The sequence below is a fragment of the Amphiprion ocellaris genome, chromosome 9, assembly GCF_022539595.1.
Source record: "Amphiprion ocellaris isolate individual 3 ecotype Okinawa chromosome 9, ASM2253959v1, whole genome shotgun sequence".
Lineage (NCBI taxonomy): Eukaryota > Metazoa > Chordata > Actinopteri > Pomacentridae > Amphiprion > Amphiprion ocellaris.
The window spans coordinates 13855918-13877318 of NC_072774.1; the positions used below are offsets into that span (position 1 = coordinate 13855918).

Consider the following 21401-nt stretch of genomic DNA (forward strand, 5'->3'; position numbering starts at 1 on the left):
AATGTTTTAAAGGAAAAGCTTGGGCTAAATGACAAGGTTTAAAGTTTTTTCTCTCAACTCATTACTTTTAATTCAACTCAAACTGTTTTAGAAGTAGGACAGTGTAACGTTTGACCGTGTGGTCAATTTAGTGTCGTTTCTTAAAAAAAACAAAAAAAACAAAAAAAAAACAAGTTTTTACTTTCAGAAACTGCAGGTTGTTGTATAAGACGAATATTTAGATGCATTAAATTCAGGAAAACTTTTGATCTCGGCTGGCGTGTGCAGGCGTGTTTCAGGCACGTGCCAGCTCTACACACGCGAACAAGTTTTGTGACGACTGACGAAGATATTTCAGTTCCAGTTTCCTCTGTCTTCTCACGTTCCCACACGCCACACACATGTAACGTTCAATGATGTCACTACAGGTCGGAAAGAGCGCAAAAATAGCAAAATATCAATTTTAAAAATTACGAAAGTAAACTCACTCAAAAGTTGTGCGTAAAAGTATGGATTTTACGCATGGCGCTGTTGTCCTTTGACGAAATGTACTTATTTTATGATGAATATTATAAGAGATTTCTTAATAGATTATCTGAAACAGACAACAGCTTAAATTTGGTTTAATAAGTATGGAATTTGCACCAACCTTCAGCGCAAGTTTACGCAAAGGTGGGATAACCTCCCCCAGCTCTCTCTCATGGGAAACTCGAGCAAGAAGTGCAGTTCACACATTTATTACCTGTTAGAATCAATGCGTCGTAACGCAGGGTGTTTGGAGGAAAGGTGGATGTCAGGTTCCCACGCGTAGACCTCATAAAAGAACATCTTACACAAATACACACAGCTATCGTCTGTCGCCATTTGAATTTAATTACACTGATCTTCAAAGCTGCGCATCAAGTAGTTTTACGCACACAATTGTTAACATTGTCAGAGACTGGAGATTAGGAATAAAGTCAAACAGCAGTTTTTGACGTATTTATTAAAGTACTTAAATGTCTGTATTTTCTTCTACTTAGTGTTGTCACTCCACATTCTAAAAGGAAAAAAATATACTTTAATTAGTTTTCAGTCATCTTAATAAAAAATATTAGAAAATATATGTTTTATTTCAACACCAGTTGTGTTTGTGTCACCTTGCTCAAGCAGATATCTGTCACCCTTTCACTGGTCCTCTCCAAATTAGTCAAATGTAGGAATGTAATTTAATTATTTACCTTTAGTCAATTATTCCATAAAATTGTGATTTCACTGTAATAATAAAGGTGCTTGGTTGCATTTGTTGTTACAATGATGAAAAATTCCTCTTCCTTATGTACAAGCTGCAGTGTCTGATATCATTGTGCACTGGGTGTCTCATTTTAAAAAGAGAACTATGGATAGTTAGTATTTGCTGTTATGTATCCTGTAAGCAGTTAATATCTATCAGAGTAAATGTTATCAAAAGAATCCAAATTAAAGCCTGACTCATAGTGCAGAATATGATGTAAATGAATTAGAAAACCCCATATCATATGCATTAACAATCCTTTTATTGCATGCCTCAATGGGATTCTGCTATCTCTGTGCAACTATGCATGCAGTTCTTTTATTAGTTCTCCTTGCACTGATCAGAACAGAAGCTGTTGCAGGACAGTTCATTATATACTTGACTGGAATTCAATGGCAGACATTTTGTTTTGTTACTTTTCTGACTCTAACAGAATATTTACAACATCCCACTCCCTGACAAACAGTAATAATTTATGCGAGGCTGAGTACAAAATGATTACGGAAGGAAGGAACATCTCCAAGTGCTGCCGTGTGTGTATTTAACAGAAACAGAAAAACAAATGATCTAAAAAGATGCATATTGGATAATAAAAAGCTCCCAAATTTACAGTCCAGCTCTGGGCCTCCTTGTAAGCCTTCTGCTTTGCATCGGGCTTCACAACATACCAAACTAAATCTCATTGCCTCTCCATTCTTATTTATACTCCTCTAATAATTAAATGAAAAGGCAGCTGAAAATTCCTGGTTGGTTTCTTCTCTACAAGGCTGTTTGTGTGGAGTCAGTAGTGTTGTTCACCCTCTCCCCTCTGGATTTGTGTTCTGTATTTGTTGAACTCACTGCTGCTTGCTCTGCTCTGTGGTCACCATTGACAACTGGCAGGCGATCTGGTTGGGCAGCAGCATCTGCTGGAGTTGAGACAACAACCCTTTCTACGGGCTCACCGGCTGTTCTGTCTGTCACAATAAGGTAGTTGGGCTCTGGCTGGTGGGCGCTGGAGCGACGCTGCAGTGCATGCTGGGTGCAGGAAAAGGACCGCTGTCTAGGGGCAGGCTGGGGGGACAGGAAGTGAGGCGTCGCAGCTCTGGGGACCTCCTGGTGCCGGTCGCGATCCTCGTCCTCGGAGGTCACCTCTTGTAAGGTGCTGATTGGCCGAGGGGAGCGACCCATGACTCTCGGGGGAACAAGCGCTGTTGCTGATTGGTTGAGCTGCGGCCGCCAGTTCTGAGGGGAGGAGTACTGCACTCGGTTCATCGACCAATCGCTGGTGAGAGAAGAAGGTCAACATCATTTCAGGCTATTAGCTATATTGAATACTTCATAGCTTGTAAACATGATGTCCACAGAACTATGATTGACAGCTTGAAGCAAAAACCACTAGAAGTAGGAAAAGTCCTTTTTTAAAACTATGTTAACATGTCCATATAGGTTTTTTTATGCTGGTAGTCACATTATGAGCAAAAAAGTAGCCATGCCCATGGCTGAGTATTTCCAATTTATAACTGCAGTGTGCCGATCAATGACAGTCACCAAATACACGGATTAAGACTTCTGAGCTTTCATACATAACAAACCTAGTGAACCAATCTTGTTAATTTGCAGGGTGGTGCTTTCTGTGGTCCTGGGTTTGAATCTTGGCCTAGGGTGTGTGTGGACTTTGCATGTTCTCCCTGTGCCTGTGTAGGTCCCTTCAGGTGCTCTGGCTTACTCTCAAAGTCATGTTGAGGTGAATTAGTGATACTAAATTGTCCGTAGGTGTGAATGTGACTGTGCTTGGTTGTCTCTTTCTGTGTGTAGCTCTGCAATGGACTGATGACCTGTCCAGGGTGTATCCTGCCTTCACTCTAAGTCAGCTGGGATAGACTCAGCCCTCTGTGACCCTTCAGAGAATAAAGTGGTGTATAGAAAATGAAGAGGTGGCTACCACTGGAACATGTACAGTTTTCTAGTTACAGTAGTTTTCCATGCAGTTGTCAAGCAAATGTGAAGCAAACTTTTGAAGTGTCACAAAAGAAATTACATGTTGAAACTGTATGGATCTGGATTTAGTTTTACATGTAAAATGTTGGTACTTAAAATTCTTAAAGGTGGAGTGTACCATTTTAAACCAGTCCACTTTTTGTTTGATTCAGCAAAAATATATTTTCATGCTTCGGGAATTAAAGTAGTTCAAACCAAATCACGCAGAACTATTCCAGTGTGGCTCACACACAAGATGGGGAAAGGAAGCAGTGGGCAAGTGAGGGATGGTAAATCTGGCTTATGGTAACTATCTAAATATGCTAACTAGCTAAATATCCAAGACCTATCAGTGAAGTAGCTAAATTGTTTTGCTCCGTCGCTCATAAGGAAACACTGTAATGTGTGCTTTCACTATATTTCTGAAAACCTTACTTTTGTGGCGGTGGGGTCATGTCTCGATGTCCTATGATCCCAGAGAAGGAGGCACTTCTTCCAGGCAGGCCTTGTGATCCGACCCATGGCGAGTACATCATACCGCGCTCATCCCACATCATGTCACTGCCTGAGTCTACAGGGACGGGCCCTCTCTGAATCTGGTGAGCTAGTAGGAGTTCTAGAACCTGGTGGCGCATTCCTTCTCTGGCCACGTCGACTGGACAGCGTCCTCTGCGGTCGCGCAACTCAAGGTTGGCACCATGAAGAAGAAGAAGTCTGGCGGTGTCATAGCAGCCATGGAGGGCAGAAAGGAAGAGTGCTGTCTCACCCTAACATAATTGGAAATACAACACATTGACGAAGTTGTTTGGAGAATACTAATACAACTATCACTCTGAGCCACTCTTAGATTTTATCAGAAATCCTCCCTAATAAGCACTGATAAAGTCACAGTCAGAGCTTACCTTGTTGTCTTGTAGGTCCACAGCGGCCCCATAGCGAATGAGAGTCCTTGCTAGGGAGAGGTGGTTTACTGAGCATGCCCAGTGCAGGGCTGATCTCCCTGAGACAGACAGTGTGAGTGGAGGGGAGGTGAGGGGGAAGAAGGGAGGGAGTAAGTCAGCCAATGAACAACCATTATACAACAGAGTCGAGCCCAGATGGTGAAGAGAAGGAGACTGAAGGGAGGGGATGTGGCGATGAACTACCTCAGCCAAAGAAGAGATCATCGGGCATAAAGATGACAAAAATAAGGGATGTAGAAAAGGAGAGGCACAAGGGAAAATGAAAGCAAGAAGAGCAACAAAGCTAATATGTCCAATGTCCTGAGTTTAAGCGCTAGTGGACATTAACTTTGTTCTGAGTCAGAGGAGGGCAGTAGGGGAGCTGGAGAAGGAGGAAGAGATGGAAGCCATAGAGAGCAGAAGAAAGGATGGGAGAGGAGGGACACAAAAAGAGGGCGTGAGAGAAACGGGGTAAGTTACAAGTTACTCAACCCCTCAGTGTACACGAGACAGAAAATAATGGCCTCCAATATTTCTCCAATGTGAGCTCTAATCCATTTAGCATGAGCACATATAGCATGTTTTAGCCATGGTAGTGATGTGGGCTTAAGGACGGCAATGTAAGATGGTCTGAAAAACTCAATCCACATGAAATATGGAAATGATGTATTGATGCATCACAGACAGGTTGACGTTTTTGGTTTAAATTGGCATGATCTACTGGCTGGATTGACGTTAGATTTCAGCAATAAAGCATTACTTTCATTTATGACCACATACTTGCAGAACTAAAATTGTAACACCTGCTAACATGGATTTCAGTTGAAAATTCTTTCACAAAATCCGCCTGTTAGAAACTAAAACTAAATAATGAATGAAAGATTACAAGCAAAAGTACTGAAAGTCTGCTTTTTAGCTCAGTGATGAGATTAAATTAGCAGGAAAATGGTTGAATCTCACAACAAATTGCACAACAGGCACCAGTGAATCTGTTCTTCTGTACAAGTCTTTATTTTTGGTGTAGCCTGCTTGTCTTACAGGATTTAAATCAGTGCAACTGTACTTCAATTCTTGTTTTACTACCAAGAATCACATAGAAAAACTATTTGATTGAGGTCTGGGGTTGAGTCAGGCTTTCATGAACCAAACTAACATTAGTGACTGGGATAAGGAGGCATTACCAGTGTGATCCGTGTTGTTTACTGGCACTCCTGCTCGTAGCAGCTCTAAGACCACCCTGTCCAGCCCGCTGCGCACCGCTCGGATCAGAACCACAGAACCATCTGGACCACACCACTCTGCTGACTGCAAGCACATAAACAAAGATGAATATCCAACACATTTACATGCTACATGTTACATGTTTGCTCTTATGCAGTGTGATCGATAGTTCTAGCAAATCTAAACAACAGGGATGAAAATGACAAATGGAAAAAAACTCGGACAATGCCCCCCCCCCCCCCCAAAAGCGCGTTGCAATGCGCGTTGAAATGCGCGTTGCCGAAGATGTCGGCGGCGGGATGGCCATCACGGCGGGCGGCCATCCCAAGCCTCGGCTCGCGACGCGTCGGCCGGCCGGCCGCTTGCCTACCCCCCTACAATTTTCTCAACGGATTTACACGATTCACAAAAACTCTACTTTCGGCGGAAAAAAACTCGGAATTCCGCGGATCCGCGGAAAATTCTCATCCCTGAAACAAACAGAAAAAGTTAGTTAAAACAGAACAAAACCTTCTACAGACCTGTTGAGGAGGACTGAGCAGAGGAGGAGGCATGGCGTTCCTCTCCCATCCTCTAGGTGGAGCTGAGGGGCAACAAGAAACATTTAAGGATATTGATACAAGTAGTGTAGTCTGCATGTATTCTTTAAGGTCTCTGAATATATCTTTGTGCTGCAATGTCAGTATGAGTCCTGCTTGAGAATAAAAACTCTCTTACCACAGTGTCTCCTACCATGTGTGGCTTTATGAGAATAGTGTCTTAGTTTAGACCCAGAAGTGTCTAAGTGGCAGCTATTATAGGAGCTGGTCAAATTCTCTAATTGTCGAGAAAAGGGGCTTCAATGCTTTCTCTGATATCTCCTTAAACATAGGAAAAGAAATAATACTATCTTCTGTGTGGCAACAACATTCAAAGCAATGCACAACACACAAACAGCATCCTATGTTTACATGTTTCAGCCTAAGTGCAGTCGCGTCACAGTTCTCTTTCCCACTGAGGTCAAGGAACAGTGTTTAGAAAAAGACATAGGACATTGTTTTTTCCCCCCCGATTTTACCACTACTCCAGTCTCCTGTCTGCAACTACAGTCTGAGGTGCTCCCAGTTGTCTTAATCAGCTCACCTCTTCCAACTCTACTTGTCAAGTCAAACTGGGATAAGCTGAAACCTCAGAGAAAGAAGAAGCATTGGCACAGGTGCTACACTCAGCTGGGGCGGAACCAATCTGCGGCTGCAGGTTTGCTACCTGCAGCATAAAAAGGGACACACGCAGCACTGAGGAGGAACGGAGAATGAATGACCGCTCAAACAAAGTGGCTGTGAGCGTGAGGATCTGCGGCAAACTGTGCAGGACTGCTTCATCTACAAAAATCTGGGTAGCAGCCGGTAAGAGCAGAATCATGAAAGATCTAGGAGACTGTTTAACCTGCCGATGTGAGCCGCTGCAGAACGTGTTAGCATTAGCATTAGCCACGGAGATCGGCGTCAGCCACGAGCGGCTGGTTGTTAACTTTCTTATGTCTGTATGCCAATAATTGCCGTGTGTTTGTAATTGTTCATTTGAAATAAAGATTGCAGGCTAATTGGTGCTAATTAGTGGTTTTCCAGCTAAAGCTTGTTTTATGCTTGCCGCGTCCGCGAGGTCCGTGCGGAAAAATTACGTCATTTTCGCACCCACGCCCCCTCGAGCGACCTTTCCGTGCGGAAAATTTCCGCTCCGCGCACCTCCACATTTTTCTAACCAACGCGGACGGAGCCGCGCGGAAAAACACGGCGGAGGGCCAGGACCTACTCGTAGCTGAAGTCTAGAAATACGTGCACTTATACGATTCATCACACAGAGATCACCGTGGTAACCGGGTTATGAACTATTCATGGTATGAAATTAAAATTAACTGCTGAAATGCTTTTATTCGGTACAATGTCGTGTTGTAAGTGGTGTAAACATTGGCAAAGTTCTTCTTCCCTAGTTTAGTACCAGAGTAGACCAGGTAGACGTGTGTTTGCGATACACTGCCCCCTGCAGTTTGGAAGCAGACGCCGCACGGAGTTAAATATGCACACGTTCTCTCGCGCGGATTTCCGTGCAGCTGATTTCCGCTCGGCTCGTTCGTGCGGAAAGTATATTCCAGCCTTAAGGCTAAAAGACCAGTTAATTCATTCTGTTTGTAATGGAGGGTTGTACTATGCACTTTATTCTATTTGATTATTTATTGGATCTGGAATGGAATGCACTTTAAAAGTCACTTTATGCACTTTAAATAATTTTAAAAATATGAATTAAAAAGTATAAGAATAGTTTAAAAAGTCTGATAGAAATGTTAACAGTAAAATTTGTTAAAATGTGATTAAAATCAACTCTTTAAAATGCAGGTAAATTCATATGCGGCATAGGATTTGTTGAAAACTGGTCATGCCATGGTTTGTTGCTTCAGTTATTTGATGTTGAGGTTAACAAACATAAATTGAGCGGCATTTACTAATGAGGTGAAATTGTACATGGGGAATGGCTGTTACTATCTGCCGAATGCAATATTGTGAACATTGTTCTTTTGTGTTTTGTTTAAAGGTTTTTCACCTAAGCCTATCAACTAACCCTATCAACTTATCCTATCAACTAAACCTAAATCACCTAAGTTGCCATCGTTGTATTCCATGACCTTGCAATCATTATAAAATAAAAGAGGAAGAAAAGAAAGCAACTGTCTGACTCATGAGTGGAGCCCAGCTCACAACCTGGGTAGATGAAGCATCCTTTTTCAAGTGGGGAACCTGCACACAAACCCTCAAAAATCATCAGTGATATTCACACGTCATTGAAAGTGGGAGAACACTTGACACTACTCATGACTCCTGCAGTATTTACACCCCCTATTCAACAAACCTCATGTGCCAGATTGTCACTCAAGTCATTGTTCTGCAGCCACCGCATGCTTTTCAAAAAAAAAAAAAAAAAAAAAAATCTTGCCTGTTTTTGGACTGGTTCTACAACCTTGTAAGATATCCCCTTGCAACCTTAACTAAAATTTGTCGACAACCTTTCCTGGCTGTCTTCTGTTTCTTGCTTTAAATTTGCCTAATAAAGTGATTCAGATTCTGACAGAAAATACTGTCAGCTTTCTGCATGTGTAAGATGCGGGGGCAATATGTTGCGGTTTCAATCTAGGACTGCAACTAATGGTAATTTTCATTAACAGTTAATCTAGTGATTGTTTTACTGATTAATAAACTAATTCTTGGGTCAGTAAAATATCAGAAAATAGCAAAAAAGCTCCAAAATCATGTCTTAAACTGTCTTGCAGCAGTATAAAATCCAAAGATGTTAATGAAGATTAATTTAAAAAAAAAAAAAAACAGCCAACCCCATTTTGAAGAAGCTGGCACTGAAGAATTACAGTGATTATTCTGTTGCTTCAAAATCAGTTTGAGCTCCATGTGTTGTCGTAACAGTAAGGTAATGTTGAATATTGTGAAAAAAAATGTCAGGTTTCTAGATAAATAAAAGTTTTTAGTAGTTTGGAATGAATACGTGATTGCATGGCAAAAACAAGACGGCATTTCGTACGTTGAATAGCTCTGCGGGGCTGAGAGCTGCCTCCCCGGTACTGTTTCTGCTCCTGAGTCCTGTGGTCACAGATGGTGGCGTCGTCCTGACGCCTGGAGCATCTCATGCTGACGTCTTCCATTGAACTCTGGGTAAAGTCTGTATCACTTCCCACATCCTGGTCCCTTTTGAGAGGCCTGAAAAGCAGGGCATAGTTATGATATGACACATTCAGAAACTGCTGAGGTTTTCGTGTGGGCACTGCTTCTCATTTTATTTCTTTTGCTTTTGTTCTCAAATTTATGAGTTAGCAAAAGCGTTCTGGAACACACCCAAACATAAGAATGCAGTATTGTTATCTGAGGGCTGGTTTTCCTGAAATGTAAACACACAGGAGGTGGCAGTCTCTGGGTCCTTGAACATGAGGCATGGATGCCAGGGCCCTGAGCTTCTGTGTTTTACAAGTTTTTAAGTAATTATTATTTTTAAATTTTGCGTGTATTTGATGTGATAGAGAGATAGGAAAGAAATGGAGTAGGGTGTTCACACGCAATAAATATTCTTGAATGTTGCGTATAAGTGGCATGCACACATGCACCATATGCTCAATACAGTGTATAGGTTAATTACAGCGCAGCTATTATTGATTTTCAATTTTATTAGTCTGCTCAATAAATTAAACATTAGGTCTACAGTATAACAAAGTAGAAACTGCCAAGTTGTTGAGGCACAGACCACATAGGCGCAAATGTCCTGAGTCCTTGGTTTGATTCCTGGTCTATTTGCTGTTTACATTCCCCTATTGACTTTGTACTGTTTCTCTCCACTGCGTCTTTCTAGAAAGGCATACAAAATACTTCCAATACATGAAAAAGCCTGTTACATTTTCCCCTGAGCCCATGCAACGTCTTCAAACTAGGTTTTACTCACCTATGCATCTGAGCAACACACACGAATCCCAAAATCTTTCATCTAAAATGTTATGAAACAGAAATAAGCATCAAATCTGTGTCTCTTTACGACACAAGAGCCAGCTGTCTTAATTATCCATTATTATCTAGGCAACTTTTCTACAACCTTTAACCTTTTGATGCACATGGGTCAATAGTTACCCATTTTCAATTGAATATGGGTCACTTTTGACCCATGTTGTGCATCAAGGGGTTAAAAGAAATTATGACCAGTGTTCTCATGTGCTGTCACACTTAAACTGTATTCTAAAAACGTATTTTGTTGTGGTGTTTCTGGGCTGTGATCACCATATTGTGGTGTTATGCTTTGTTCTCATTACCTCAGACAAGCAGGTGATAATGGTTTGATCTGTCTGTATAAGAAATTCCTCTTGTTCTCTTTCCTGAGGAAGATATTTTAGACTGAAAATATGCATTTAAACAGAATTAAATGTGTTATTTTCAGCTTTTAAGGGTGCAGAACTTTATCTGACCTGTCATGCTTTTTTTTTTTTTTTTTTTTTTTTTTTTTTTTTCTTTTTTTTTTTTTTTTTGTCTGCATTTGTTCTCATTGTTTAACTCCACAAAAGGGGAGTCAACATTTTATGAGATTGATGCATATTTTAGTCTTGCAGCCAAATATTTTAATATTTAGTGCATGTGTGTGACCATCACCGGCCCTCCCTGAAAGCTAAGCAGATATTCTTTATTAGAATTCCCTATTATGAGCCAGGGAGGGCAGTGCTACACCTCAGTGATGTGTGGGGGAAACAAAGACTGGACAGGACGAACAGGACGAACAGGATGAACAGGGATAGAAAATAACAGGCGTTGCTATTGCAATTAAAGATTGTAAGGTGGTGTGTTATGCCCAACTACTAATTGCCCATCAATAAAAAAAAAAAATAAATAAATAAATAAAAATTTGAAAAAAGAAAAGAAAACCAAACCAACACAAAAGAAAAAGAGATTCAATAATAAATGAACAAATGGTACTGAGCACCATAATTGTGGGTGTCTTGATAGTATAGAATAGAATAGAATAGGCCAGAAAAGGATACTAGTGCGAGAGAGAATGAGTTTAGGGTAGAGACTGGAGAAATTCTCAGCACATTCTGGCGGGACCCATCAATCGCTGAAATGGGACTCGGCAGTAGCTGGCAAGACCTGATCAAACATGCAAGTGTGAAGAACCCCGAAGCCCAGAACAGCAGTCACGGCAAGGCAGGGCCAAGTCAACAGGGCATCCCTCCCCCCGGGCCGTAGGAGCCACAGGGCGGCACCCCCAGAGAGCCACCGGGGCCACCGTGAACGACGCGAACCCGGAGAACAAGAGGGAGCAGCTACTGACACCCCCTGCGCGCCCAGACCGACCCAGGTGGCCCGGGGCACGAGGACCCACCCGCCACCCAAACCCTAACCCCGCCCACCCCAGTCCCCACCAAACCCCCCACCCCACCACCCGACCCGCCCACCCCCACCCCCTCTCCCCCCCCCAAGGGGGCCAACGGCCCCACACAGCCAGGAAGCCAGACACAGGGGCCGAGCGGCCCACCGAAGGGATGGCAACCAGCCCATCACAAGGCAGGCCGCCACCGGGAGCCGGCCAGAGGAAATCGGAGCCGGGACCCGATGTGAGTCCAGAGGGTAAAAATGGACAGTGTGGTGGGGCCCGGCGACGCCGACAGGGAGGCACCCCGCATACCCCCCGCACCAGGCCCCAGGTGAGCGCAGTACTCCCAGGGCCCCCACTCCCCGCAATGCGCCCTGACAACCCACCAGGACAGAGTCACCACATGCCACCAGCCCGCAGTACAGCCACAGCGCCCACCAGGACGGCCAATCCAGCCCCCGCAGCCCACCAAGAGCCATCGCACCTGCCCGGACCCGTCGGGCACGCAGGAGAACCCCCCCCGACCACAGCCCCCAGGTCCCGGGGACCCCCCAGCCACAGCAACACGGATGATGGTCCACCCCCGCCACACCATAGCTATAAGGGGGCCGGGTCCCACCAGTGAGGCCATATTAGTGAGATCCCCCCATTACTCCCTGTTAATATGTCTCCCGATCCCAGACTGGAGACATTATCCCTGCACCGTGATAGTGTAACCCTGAGTGTCATGTGGTGCATTAAAAGTGGGGAGGCTGGGCGAGGCGTCCAGGGGGCGGGCCAGAGGACCACAGAGGATGGCTACTCTGCAGCCTACCCTGGCCCAAGTTCCCCGAGCCGTCCCAGACCTACCCCTAAGGTGTGAGTGTATGTGGTGCATTAAAAAGAAATTAGAGAGCAGGGGAGGCAAGCAAGAGGGTGATGGGGAAGAGACAAGGCCGTAGAGCCCTGCCATCCGCCCCACCACAGAGCCCATCATTCCTGTCATGCTTAAGGATCTAAAACTCAACGAGACACAGTTTTAGAGATAAATGTTGCTGCTGTGAAATTGGGAAAGTAAAGAAGAAGAGTTTAGGGACAGAATTTATTTTACTAACTCTACAGGATGAGCTCTCATTTGTGTTAGAATGCACTGACATGACATCATTCCCTCAGCAGACAAAACATCCTCTCAAAGCAGCTTCTCTCACCGCATTCGAATGGCGTCCTCCCCCAGCGGCTCCCTCCTTCTCTTTTTCTCTGCTTCCTTAGCTTTCTTCTTCTTCCTCAGGCTGATCTTGTCTTTCTCTCTGCTGGATCTGACCCGCTGTTCTTGGTGGGCTGCATGCGGTATCCAGGCCTTGGCTTTGCCGTCTGTGTCGGTGGCTTTAGGCCGTTGTCTCACCCTCTCATTGCCATCCCTCTCTGCCCGCTGCTGCCTCACCCTCCTCACCACCAGGAACACCACCAGGGGCAGCACCAGCAGCAGGCCGATGGCAATGGCAACCACAGCCCATAACCACGCAGGAGTCGGCTCTTTGGAGGAAATAGTAAAAACAATAAAAAGAGTTTTAACATTGTACAATACTGCTGTTAAGACTACATGACATTGATAAAATTAACATTGTTTATTTGATTTTTAAAAAAAAATGTTCCTCACATGGAGTGTGTGTACTCTTGCCTTACTAAGTTATTTACATCAGTAATTTCCAATCAGAGTTTACTCCTGCAGTAGATGGGTTAAAATTAGTGGGGACAAAACTACAATTTAGGTGAGTGGACCTGTACAGGTTTAAGAAGAAAATTACAATTAGGTGAAAGCAATGTCTGTGGTAAATTTGTAGTTGATTTTCAGCTAGAAAAACTTCCAGAAAAGTTTGCCACAAGTTTCCCAGCGTTGGCTACTAATTACAAGATTCTGGCACTAATCTGATGTTTGCCACTACTAGCAAACATATGCACCACTGTTTTAATACATACTGCTAAACTCATTGTAACCTTCTGATGACAAATTTGCCATTAGTCACAAACAAAAAAAAAAACACATACCGTATGAATTTGCAACAAGCTTGCAGCAAGTAATCATTCTGGCAAATCTTAAAAATCAACTCTGCCACAAGTCTTCCTCAAAGTTAGTCAACAGTCCACCACAACTTGCCACATCTAATCTGCATCTAAAAATTTGTGGTAACATGGTGAAAGGTTAATCACAACTGTCTACAGGTAACCTAAAAATAGACAGCCACAAGGAGTGCATGACTTATTAAAATAAAAAAGTAATGGTATAAAATGAGTAAATGGTTGGAATAGCTACCTAAATGTTTAGTCAGCAGTTGCAATTATTAGCCAACAGTATGGATAAAAAATAAAATTGTCAGCTAAACATAATGGACAAGCAGTCGAAATAGCTAGCTCTATTGCAAATACATTTTTAGCTAAAACCCACAAATATGACTAGCTGTTAAAGTTGTTTGCTAAACTTGGATAAACAGCTGGAATCATTAGCTAGCTGAAACTATTGACAAGCAATCAGAAATTGTTTGCTACATGATTTGTCCTGACTAGATTCTTGCTTGTATTGTATCTACTCTCAGATGTATGTCGCTTTGTACAACTGTAGAAATTGCAGATGTGTGGATTAACAGCTAAAATTGTTAGCTAATCATAATGGACAAACTGTTGTAATAGCCGGCTAAATTGGGAATACATTGTTGAAGTTTATTAGCCAATGTCAAAAATATGACTTGCAGGTCAAATTGTTAAAGGTGGATAAACAGCTAGCGTAGCCAGCTAACTGAAAGTATGGATCTGCTTTTGGAAATTGTTGTGGAAGAGTGTGGATTAGCCGTTGATATTGTTAGTTAAGTGGATAAACAGCCAATACTACCCACAAAATTATGAATAAGCATTTGAAAATTTCCATCTAAAAGTATCAATGAACTGTTTGTTAGCTAAAAGTGTGGATTGACAGTTGAAGGCACCTAATAGTGGATAGCTGAAATAGTTATAGGTGCATCTCAACAGTTGATGTTGAAAAAACAAAACTATTGGATCGTTGTTAAAAATATAGACGAATGAATAAATAGCTCTGACCAACTGACCATTTAAATTGGATGAAATTTATTTGATCAATATCATTTTTTATATAATTAAGTGTTAAATAAACTCCAATTTAAAATGCACACATTTGAACACAAGAAGTGTTGTTTAATTTAGATGTGGCCTGTGGTTGGAACATCAGATGAGCAAAGTTGGAAACTACTGAGTCACACGAAATGAACTTTCTCTAATATAAACAGTATGTTTAGCTCTATTCATCTTCATCGTGACAATTTCCAACTTTCACAGTGAAGGGGGTCTTTTAGTATCATTAGCATACCAATGAATACACTGGGAAAAAAAAGCAATTTTTGATCAGATATCTTGTCATTTTGCTTTGTGTATACTTCTCTATATGTGAGAGATGAACTGTGTTAACAAATCTGAACAGATCTTCACGCTGGAAGCACAAAGGTGCTTTATGGTGTTTTGTTCGGATGAAATTCAAAGCTGGATGTGTGTGTGTGCACATATGTGTGGGAGACAGGACATGCGAGCCTACCGTCGACTTCCTTTTTCACCACTTCCTCCTCTCTGCTTCCTATTTCCTCTCGGACACCTCTAATGCTTATGATGGCCTGAAGCTCTGGGAGGGCTGGGAATGAGGTGGGCTTCAGCATCATTACAGCATGAAGGAAACTGGCGGCCTCTGTAGCGTAGGGGAAACAGGTAGAGGGCAAACGGGAACATGGCCTGTTGTCCACTTGGAGGAAAAGGAGGGAGCTAGGGAAAAGTGTTAAAAAGAACAGGTGTGTCATTTCTGAGGCCTGTTTCAAGAAGCATGTTTTTTAACAGTAAAGTTTGTTGATTAAAATCTGACACCTTCTCAAATCTGGACTGTGATGAAAAACTGTGCCTTCTTACCAAAATAGCTCAATCTTAGTTCCCAAATACATGTGCAGTCAGTGGGCTCACCTTGGTCGTATTTCGTACTTCCCTCTGTGGAATTCCTCAAGGTTCTATGCTTGGTACATTTTTCTTTTATTTTTAGATGAATTATTTTTGATGATAATGCACCATTATGCAGATGACAGATTTGTTTAGACATAGATTTTCTCTACTGATTGTGCTTTAAAAAACTTAATCTGCCTTTAATATATGGCAATTTCAGCTCAGACAAAATAAAATTTGTTATTTTTTATTTTCAGTTAATATCATATCTCTACAAAAGTACATGTTGCGGTGATTATATCAGATTACACAATGTATTTGAGCTGTTTGTCCCAAATGTATGGACAGAGATGAGGGGGGAAACAGCCTGAGTTTTTTACAGCTCCAGGCATTTGAGCCTGCAAAAGGAATTTAATGGATGATTCTGATATCTTTGGAAGAATTCAGAACTGACACCAATTATATAGTAAATTGCATTTTTATAATCTTTTTTAACTGGGCCAAATTTAGGTGACTAAAATGCATTTTGTTAATGACTCCATCATTGTCAGTACACTACTTAGCTTCCATGCAAGTCCTCCGAACTGGGGACGAGCTTACCATCATTTGCTGTTGGTAAAACATCAACTGTAGATAAGTACCTCATACAATCCCACATCGAAGAAACCAATCTATCCCCGTAATACTATTACTTGTTTTTGATTTTGATCAATTTTTTTTTTTAACCAACTTTGTATTGTTTTGTCCAAAACCTTTATTGCTGCCATTTTGGGCAGATCTCCATCAAAAAAAGTGTCTTGTTAAAGGTTAAATAAAGTACAACAGCCCACCCATTTGAGTCAGCCGGTGATGCCTGAGCCAGCAAGTTGGCAAGTTCCTGAAGGTCAAAATCAAACAAGTTCCTGTTGTTGGCGAGAGGGATGGAGCCCCTGAGTTTGAGCGGTGACTGCAGGATGATGCTGAGGGCCCAGAGCAGGGAGCTGTTGGAGAAGGTGCCACGATGTTGCGGTATGTTGGCATGAAGGACCAGGGTGCCTTTCGCCCACAGAGGGCTCTGGTTTCTGAAGCAGTCGCTGCCGTCCCATCCACAGGGCGCGCTGTCACATCCCTGCTCGCAGTGGGAGTTGGCGTAATGATCGCGGCAGTACTGAATGTGGCCTGGACTGGGAGTTGAGTCATGAAGTGGAGGGATAAAGGAAAGAGACATCATAAGTGACCTGATGAAATAGTCTCAACTCGAGGTCTATTTATTTGTTTGTTTTGGTGTTTTTTGCCATATAGATTTTTCCAAAGTAAAAAATTAACTTGACTTAAGCGACTGAGAAGGATGCAACATCAATATTATTTACACCAGTGGTTGTTTTATACATGATTCAGACAACTTAATAAATTTTTGTATTTTACATGCACAGCCTTGGCTATGTATGTTCATATTTTGTGTTTCATATTGCTATTATGTTTTTAATTCTTTTACTAATTTATTGCACTATTGATGCTATTTTGTTGCCTGCATCTGCATATTTTACAGTTCAATTCTCCTTTGCAATACTGTATTGAAAAATGTAAAAATAAATATACTGAATTATTGCTATTAACTATAGGAGTGATGGAAGAAATATTCAGATCCCTTGCTTGGGTAAAAGTACAAGTACAACAATGTAAAAATATTCCATTACAAGAAAAGGTCCTGCTTGAAAAACCTCCTTAGGCAACAGAAAGTTTTCAGTAAAATATCACTACTAGTAGTGCAACAAAACACATTACAGTTGCTAAAATATTTATAAGAATACCTAGAATACAGGTAACCATAGCCCTTGAACCCAATAAAAATAATCATTTACAACATTTACTATATAACCAAAATTTAGTTTCATGGTTCTCTGACCTGAAATCCTGCAATAATGATAAAAATGACAAAGGTTTTTACTTGCAGTGACCCCTGTCCTTTAGGCAGTCGAAGCCGTCTCGAAGACACTCGGGCTCCATACACTCTCTGTCACAGGACCCATCTCCAAACTTTTCCCTACACTTGCGGTTTACTGGACACTGGCTCCATGGATCACTGGACGCAGCTGTGGCGACAGCAGAAAAAAGTGAGCACAATTTAACATTCTTTTCCAACATGTAGCCTTAAAGTGATAGTTCAGTTTATTTAAAATGGGGTTGTATAAGCAATGGGAGCTACTAGTGTGAGACTATCTCAGGTTGAAACCAACGTATGAAAACACCAAAATAAGACTATTACACAAACAAACCACCCAATCAAGACAATGGCACAGCAGCAATTCCTGTTCTTTGGCAAGATAAAATTTGGGTTTTTTTGAATGAAGTCTGGTGGCTTTGAAGACAGCAATGTAAAGGCTTCAGTTACCTGACAGAAATGGCTATTTGACAGCAAAGTAAATTGTTTGAAAATATTCTAAATAAAGTACATTTACTGACTCACTTACTGACGCTTACCAACTGATATTGTTACATTCTTTTTTTTATCTTGGCAATTTTTCAGCAGCTAAAATACATTTAGTCATTTGATCTGTTAAATGTCAGAAAATGATGAAGAAAGTCCATCAGGACTTCCTCAAAGCCCTTAAATGTCATCCATAAATGTCCTGTTTTGTCCACAACCCAAAGACATTCAGTCTTCTGTTACAGAGGAGTAAAGAAACCAAAAAATATTCAAATTGAATTTGTTGGATTCACAGAATTTGTAATTTTTTTTCCCTTAAAAATGGCTCAAATTCATTAATCGATTATTATAATAGTTATCAATTAATGTGACAGTGGACAACTGATCATTTTATCGTTGCAGCTTTCATTGAGATCTTCTTCGGTTATTGTGTGAAAAGATTATTCACAAAAAGATGATCCAGAGATGGCCCACTATCTTATGAATGTCTGGACCATGAATGAATTATGTGCATGAATGTAGCTGTTGGTGAATTATATCAGCTTGAGATACACTATATTGCCAAAAGTATTCGCTCACCCATCCAAATAATCAGAATCAGGTGTTCCAATCACTTCCATGGCCACAGGTGTATAAAATCAAGCACCTAGGCATGCAGACTGCTTTTACAAACATTTGTGAAAGAATGGGTCACTCTCAGGAGCTCAGTGAATTCCAGCGTGGAACTGTGATAGGATGCCACCTGTGCAACAAATCCAGTCGTGACATTTCCTCGCTCCTAAATATTCCACAGTCAACTGTCAGCTGTATTATAAGAAAGTGGAAGTGTGTGGGAACGACAGCAACTCAGCCACCAAGTGGTAGACCACGTAAACTGACGGAGTGGGGTCAGTGGATGCTGAGGAGCATAGTGCCAAGAGGTCTCCAACTTTCTGAAGAGTCAATCGCTACAGACCTTCAAACTTCATGTGGCCTTCAGATTAGCTCAAGAACAGTGCTTCAGCAGAGAGCTTCATGGAATGGGTTTCCATGGCAGAGCAGCTGCATCCAAGCCATACATCACCAAGTGCAATGCAAAGCGTGGGATGCAGTGGTGTAAAGCACGCCGCCACTGGACTCTAGAGCAGTGGAGACACGTTCTCTGGAGTGACGACTCGTGCTTCTCCATCTGGCAATCTGATGGAGGAGTCTAGGTTTGGCGGTTGCCAGGAGAAGAATACTTGTCGGACTGCATTGTGCCAAGTGTGAAGTTTGGTGGAGGGGGGATTATGATGTGGGCTTGTTTTTCAGGAGCTGGGCTTGGCCCCTTAGTTCCAGTGAAAGGAACTCTGAATGCTTCAGCATACCAAGACATTTTGGACAATTCCATGCTCCCAACTTTGTGGGAACAGTTTGGAGCTGGCCCCTTCCTCTTCCAACATGACTGTGCACCAGTGCACAAAGCAAGGTCCATAAAGACATGGATGACAGAGTCTGGTGTGGATGAACTTGACTGACCTGCACAGAGTCCTGACCTCAACCTGATAGAACACCTTTGGGATGAATTAGAGCAGAGACTGAGAGCCAGGCCTTCTGGTCCAACATCAGTGTGTGACCTCACAAATGCACTTCTGGAAGAATGGTCAAAAATTCCCATAAACACACTCCTAAACCTCGTGGACAGCCTTCCCAGAAGAGTTGAAGCTGTTATAGCTGCAAAGGGTGGACCGACATCATATTGAACCCTATGGATTAGGAATGGGATGTCACTTAGGTTCATATGCGAGTCAAGGCAGGTGAGCAAATACTTTTGGCAATATAGTGTATGTCTCAACACTTCATATGTGGTTGTGCACTTGGCAAGCAAACCCGATTATTTAAAAAGGTGCATTATTTCAGCTTATTTAACCTGACATTATCCGCAGCTATGCCATGCAGACTGTTTTCTCTTTATCGCCAGACCAGCTCACCCACATATTCAATCTACTCATTGTTTCAGACCATTAGCTGCTATTCACAACAATGCAGGTCAAGCCATGAAAGGTGGGCCCTGATACGGACCGTTAAAGGGAGGAAAAGGGCCCGACATAAACAGGAAGCTTCCAGGAGAAGCGAATAGCAACAGGAAATGGAGTGTGTCGGGAACTTGATAAAGGTCGAAGGTCGTCACCGTAGTAATGAGGAATGTGATGGAGTTGGACAATAGGCTTGGCAGGTGTGTGCGGGTACATAAACCGGAGAAGAAGAAAAAAATCATGTACAATAGAGCTGAAATTAGATGTGTTAAGTGTTTTACACATTTGTTTCACTTGACTAGCAAAAGGAGACTCACTGGTACAGGCTTTAATGTAAATACAAGGATTTTAAATCGGTTATTCCGTGAAAAATAATTAAATGCCTCTCATCTCACACTGCACAGTTTTTTTGTACAATAACTTTAGTATATTTATGAAACTGAAAATTTTCACCTTCATTCTATGAATCTTTTCAGACTAACAGGCTCTTGGGGTACATGCGGGTTGAAATTCAAGCTTTTTAATTTGTATTTTTGAGAACTTATAATTTCATAAGCACAGAAGATAGATACAGGAAAATTTCAGGGATGAAAAACACATTTGAGCTCTGTCAATTTTACATCCTCTTCAGGTGTCACGATCTAAAAACTAAAATATCATGGGGTATGCTAATGTCTCAAACTGCACCATTTTAACATCTATGGCATGGAGTAATGGGAAAACAAGCATTAGTACTCCAGATGTATCATCTGTACTCTGATCATTTACCTGAGAAAACTTTAAAAAGTACATTTCAGGTAAACTTTTCAGGATCATGTCACCATATCGGATAGATGACTGGTCAAAACGAGTTGTAGCAAGTGATAGGTCCCATTTTTACCTACATTTTGATACTAGGCTCATCTCTGAGCCATGATTCCTTCTGTGTCAGAATAATTTCTAATATAATCATATTTTAACACTCCTTAACATCCCCAAAAAATAATTAAAAACATAATTTAATATTTAAAGCAGATCAGTAAAATTACTAAATGCCATTTTTTAAAAAACTTGTTCATACAATCAACTCTGTTCCTCCAGCCACAGGTTTCAGTTTGGACACACTGAACAGCTTGTGTGCTTCATGTAGCTTCAAAAGAGAAGAAATCTGTTGAGAAAAGGGAGGCTAGCTCACCTTGACACGTCCAGCTCAGTCCCAGCAGAACAAATGTCCTCAGATCCAGCATCTTCGGGTCACCAGCTGCAGGCCCTTTCTTCTCTCTGCTCAGGATCAGCGGCTCTCCAGTCCAGCTGTCACTCAGCTACAAACTGCTTCTGATGTGCCGAAGCGGCCGAGACTCCCAGCGTTTTGTGATCAATCTGCAGCTGTGTGGTGTAGCTGCTGTCCAGCTGCTCACAATGTCACCCTAATCCCATCACTGCTGCCACCAACACCTTCAACACCACCACCCGGCCCACTTTGTTCACTCGCTCTTTTTTCAGAGGCCCTGCGGATATCTGGACAACTTCCTGCCACTGTGTGGAGAAGAATAGGAAGGGCGATAACCATGTGTGCATGTGTGTAGTTCATACTGTGCCTCTGAAGGCTGCTGGGAGAGCCATTACTTCATGCAACTATAAACAGGGATTCTGTTTGGATGAGCAGTCCTCATACTGTGGCTAGAAATAGTTTTATTGCACTTCCAAAACATGCACTTCTACTGACCAACCCTTAGTAGGCCTTTATCAGGGGATGTTGACACTGACTCCAGCTCATTTTAAGCATTAAACTGTAT

At 42.0% G+C, this 21401-nt stretch overlaps 1 protein-coding gene across 1 annotated transcript; it reads right to left on the reverse strand.

Annotated features, from left to right (window-relative positions):
• Nucleotides 1-831: 831 nt before the first annotated feature.
• Nucleotides 832-21081, reverse strand: notchl (notch receptor, like). The gene is made up of 11 exons (XM_023284451.3): nt 20801-21081; nt 17153-17297; nt 16056-16388; nt 14837-15057; nt 12447-12771; nt 8938-9113; nt 5895-5956; nt 5334-5457; nt 4114-4211; nt 3647-3978; nt 832-2516 (listed from the first exon to the last, which is right to left on the reverse strand). The coding sequence occupies exons 1-11, from the start codon at nt 20850-20852 to the stop codon at nt 2012-2014; spliced, it is 2373 nt and encodes a 790-aa protein (XP_023140219.2). The 5' UTR covers nt 20853-21081; the 3' UTR covers nt 832-2011.
• Nucleotides 21082-21401: the final 320 nt, after the last annotated feature.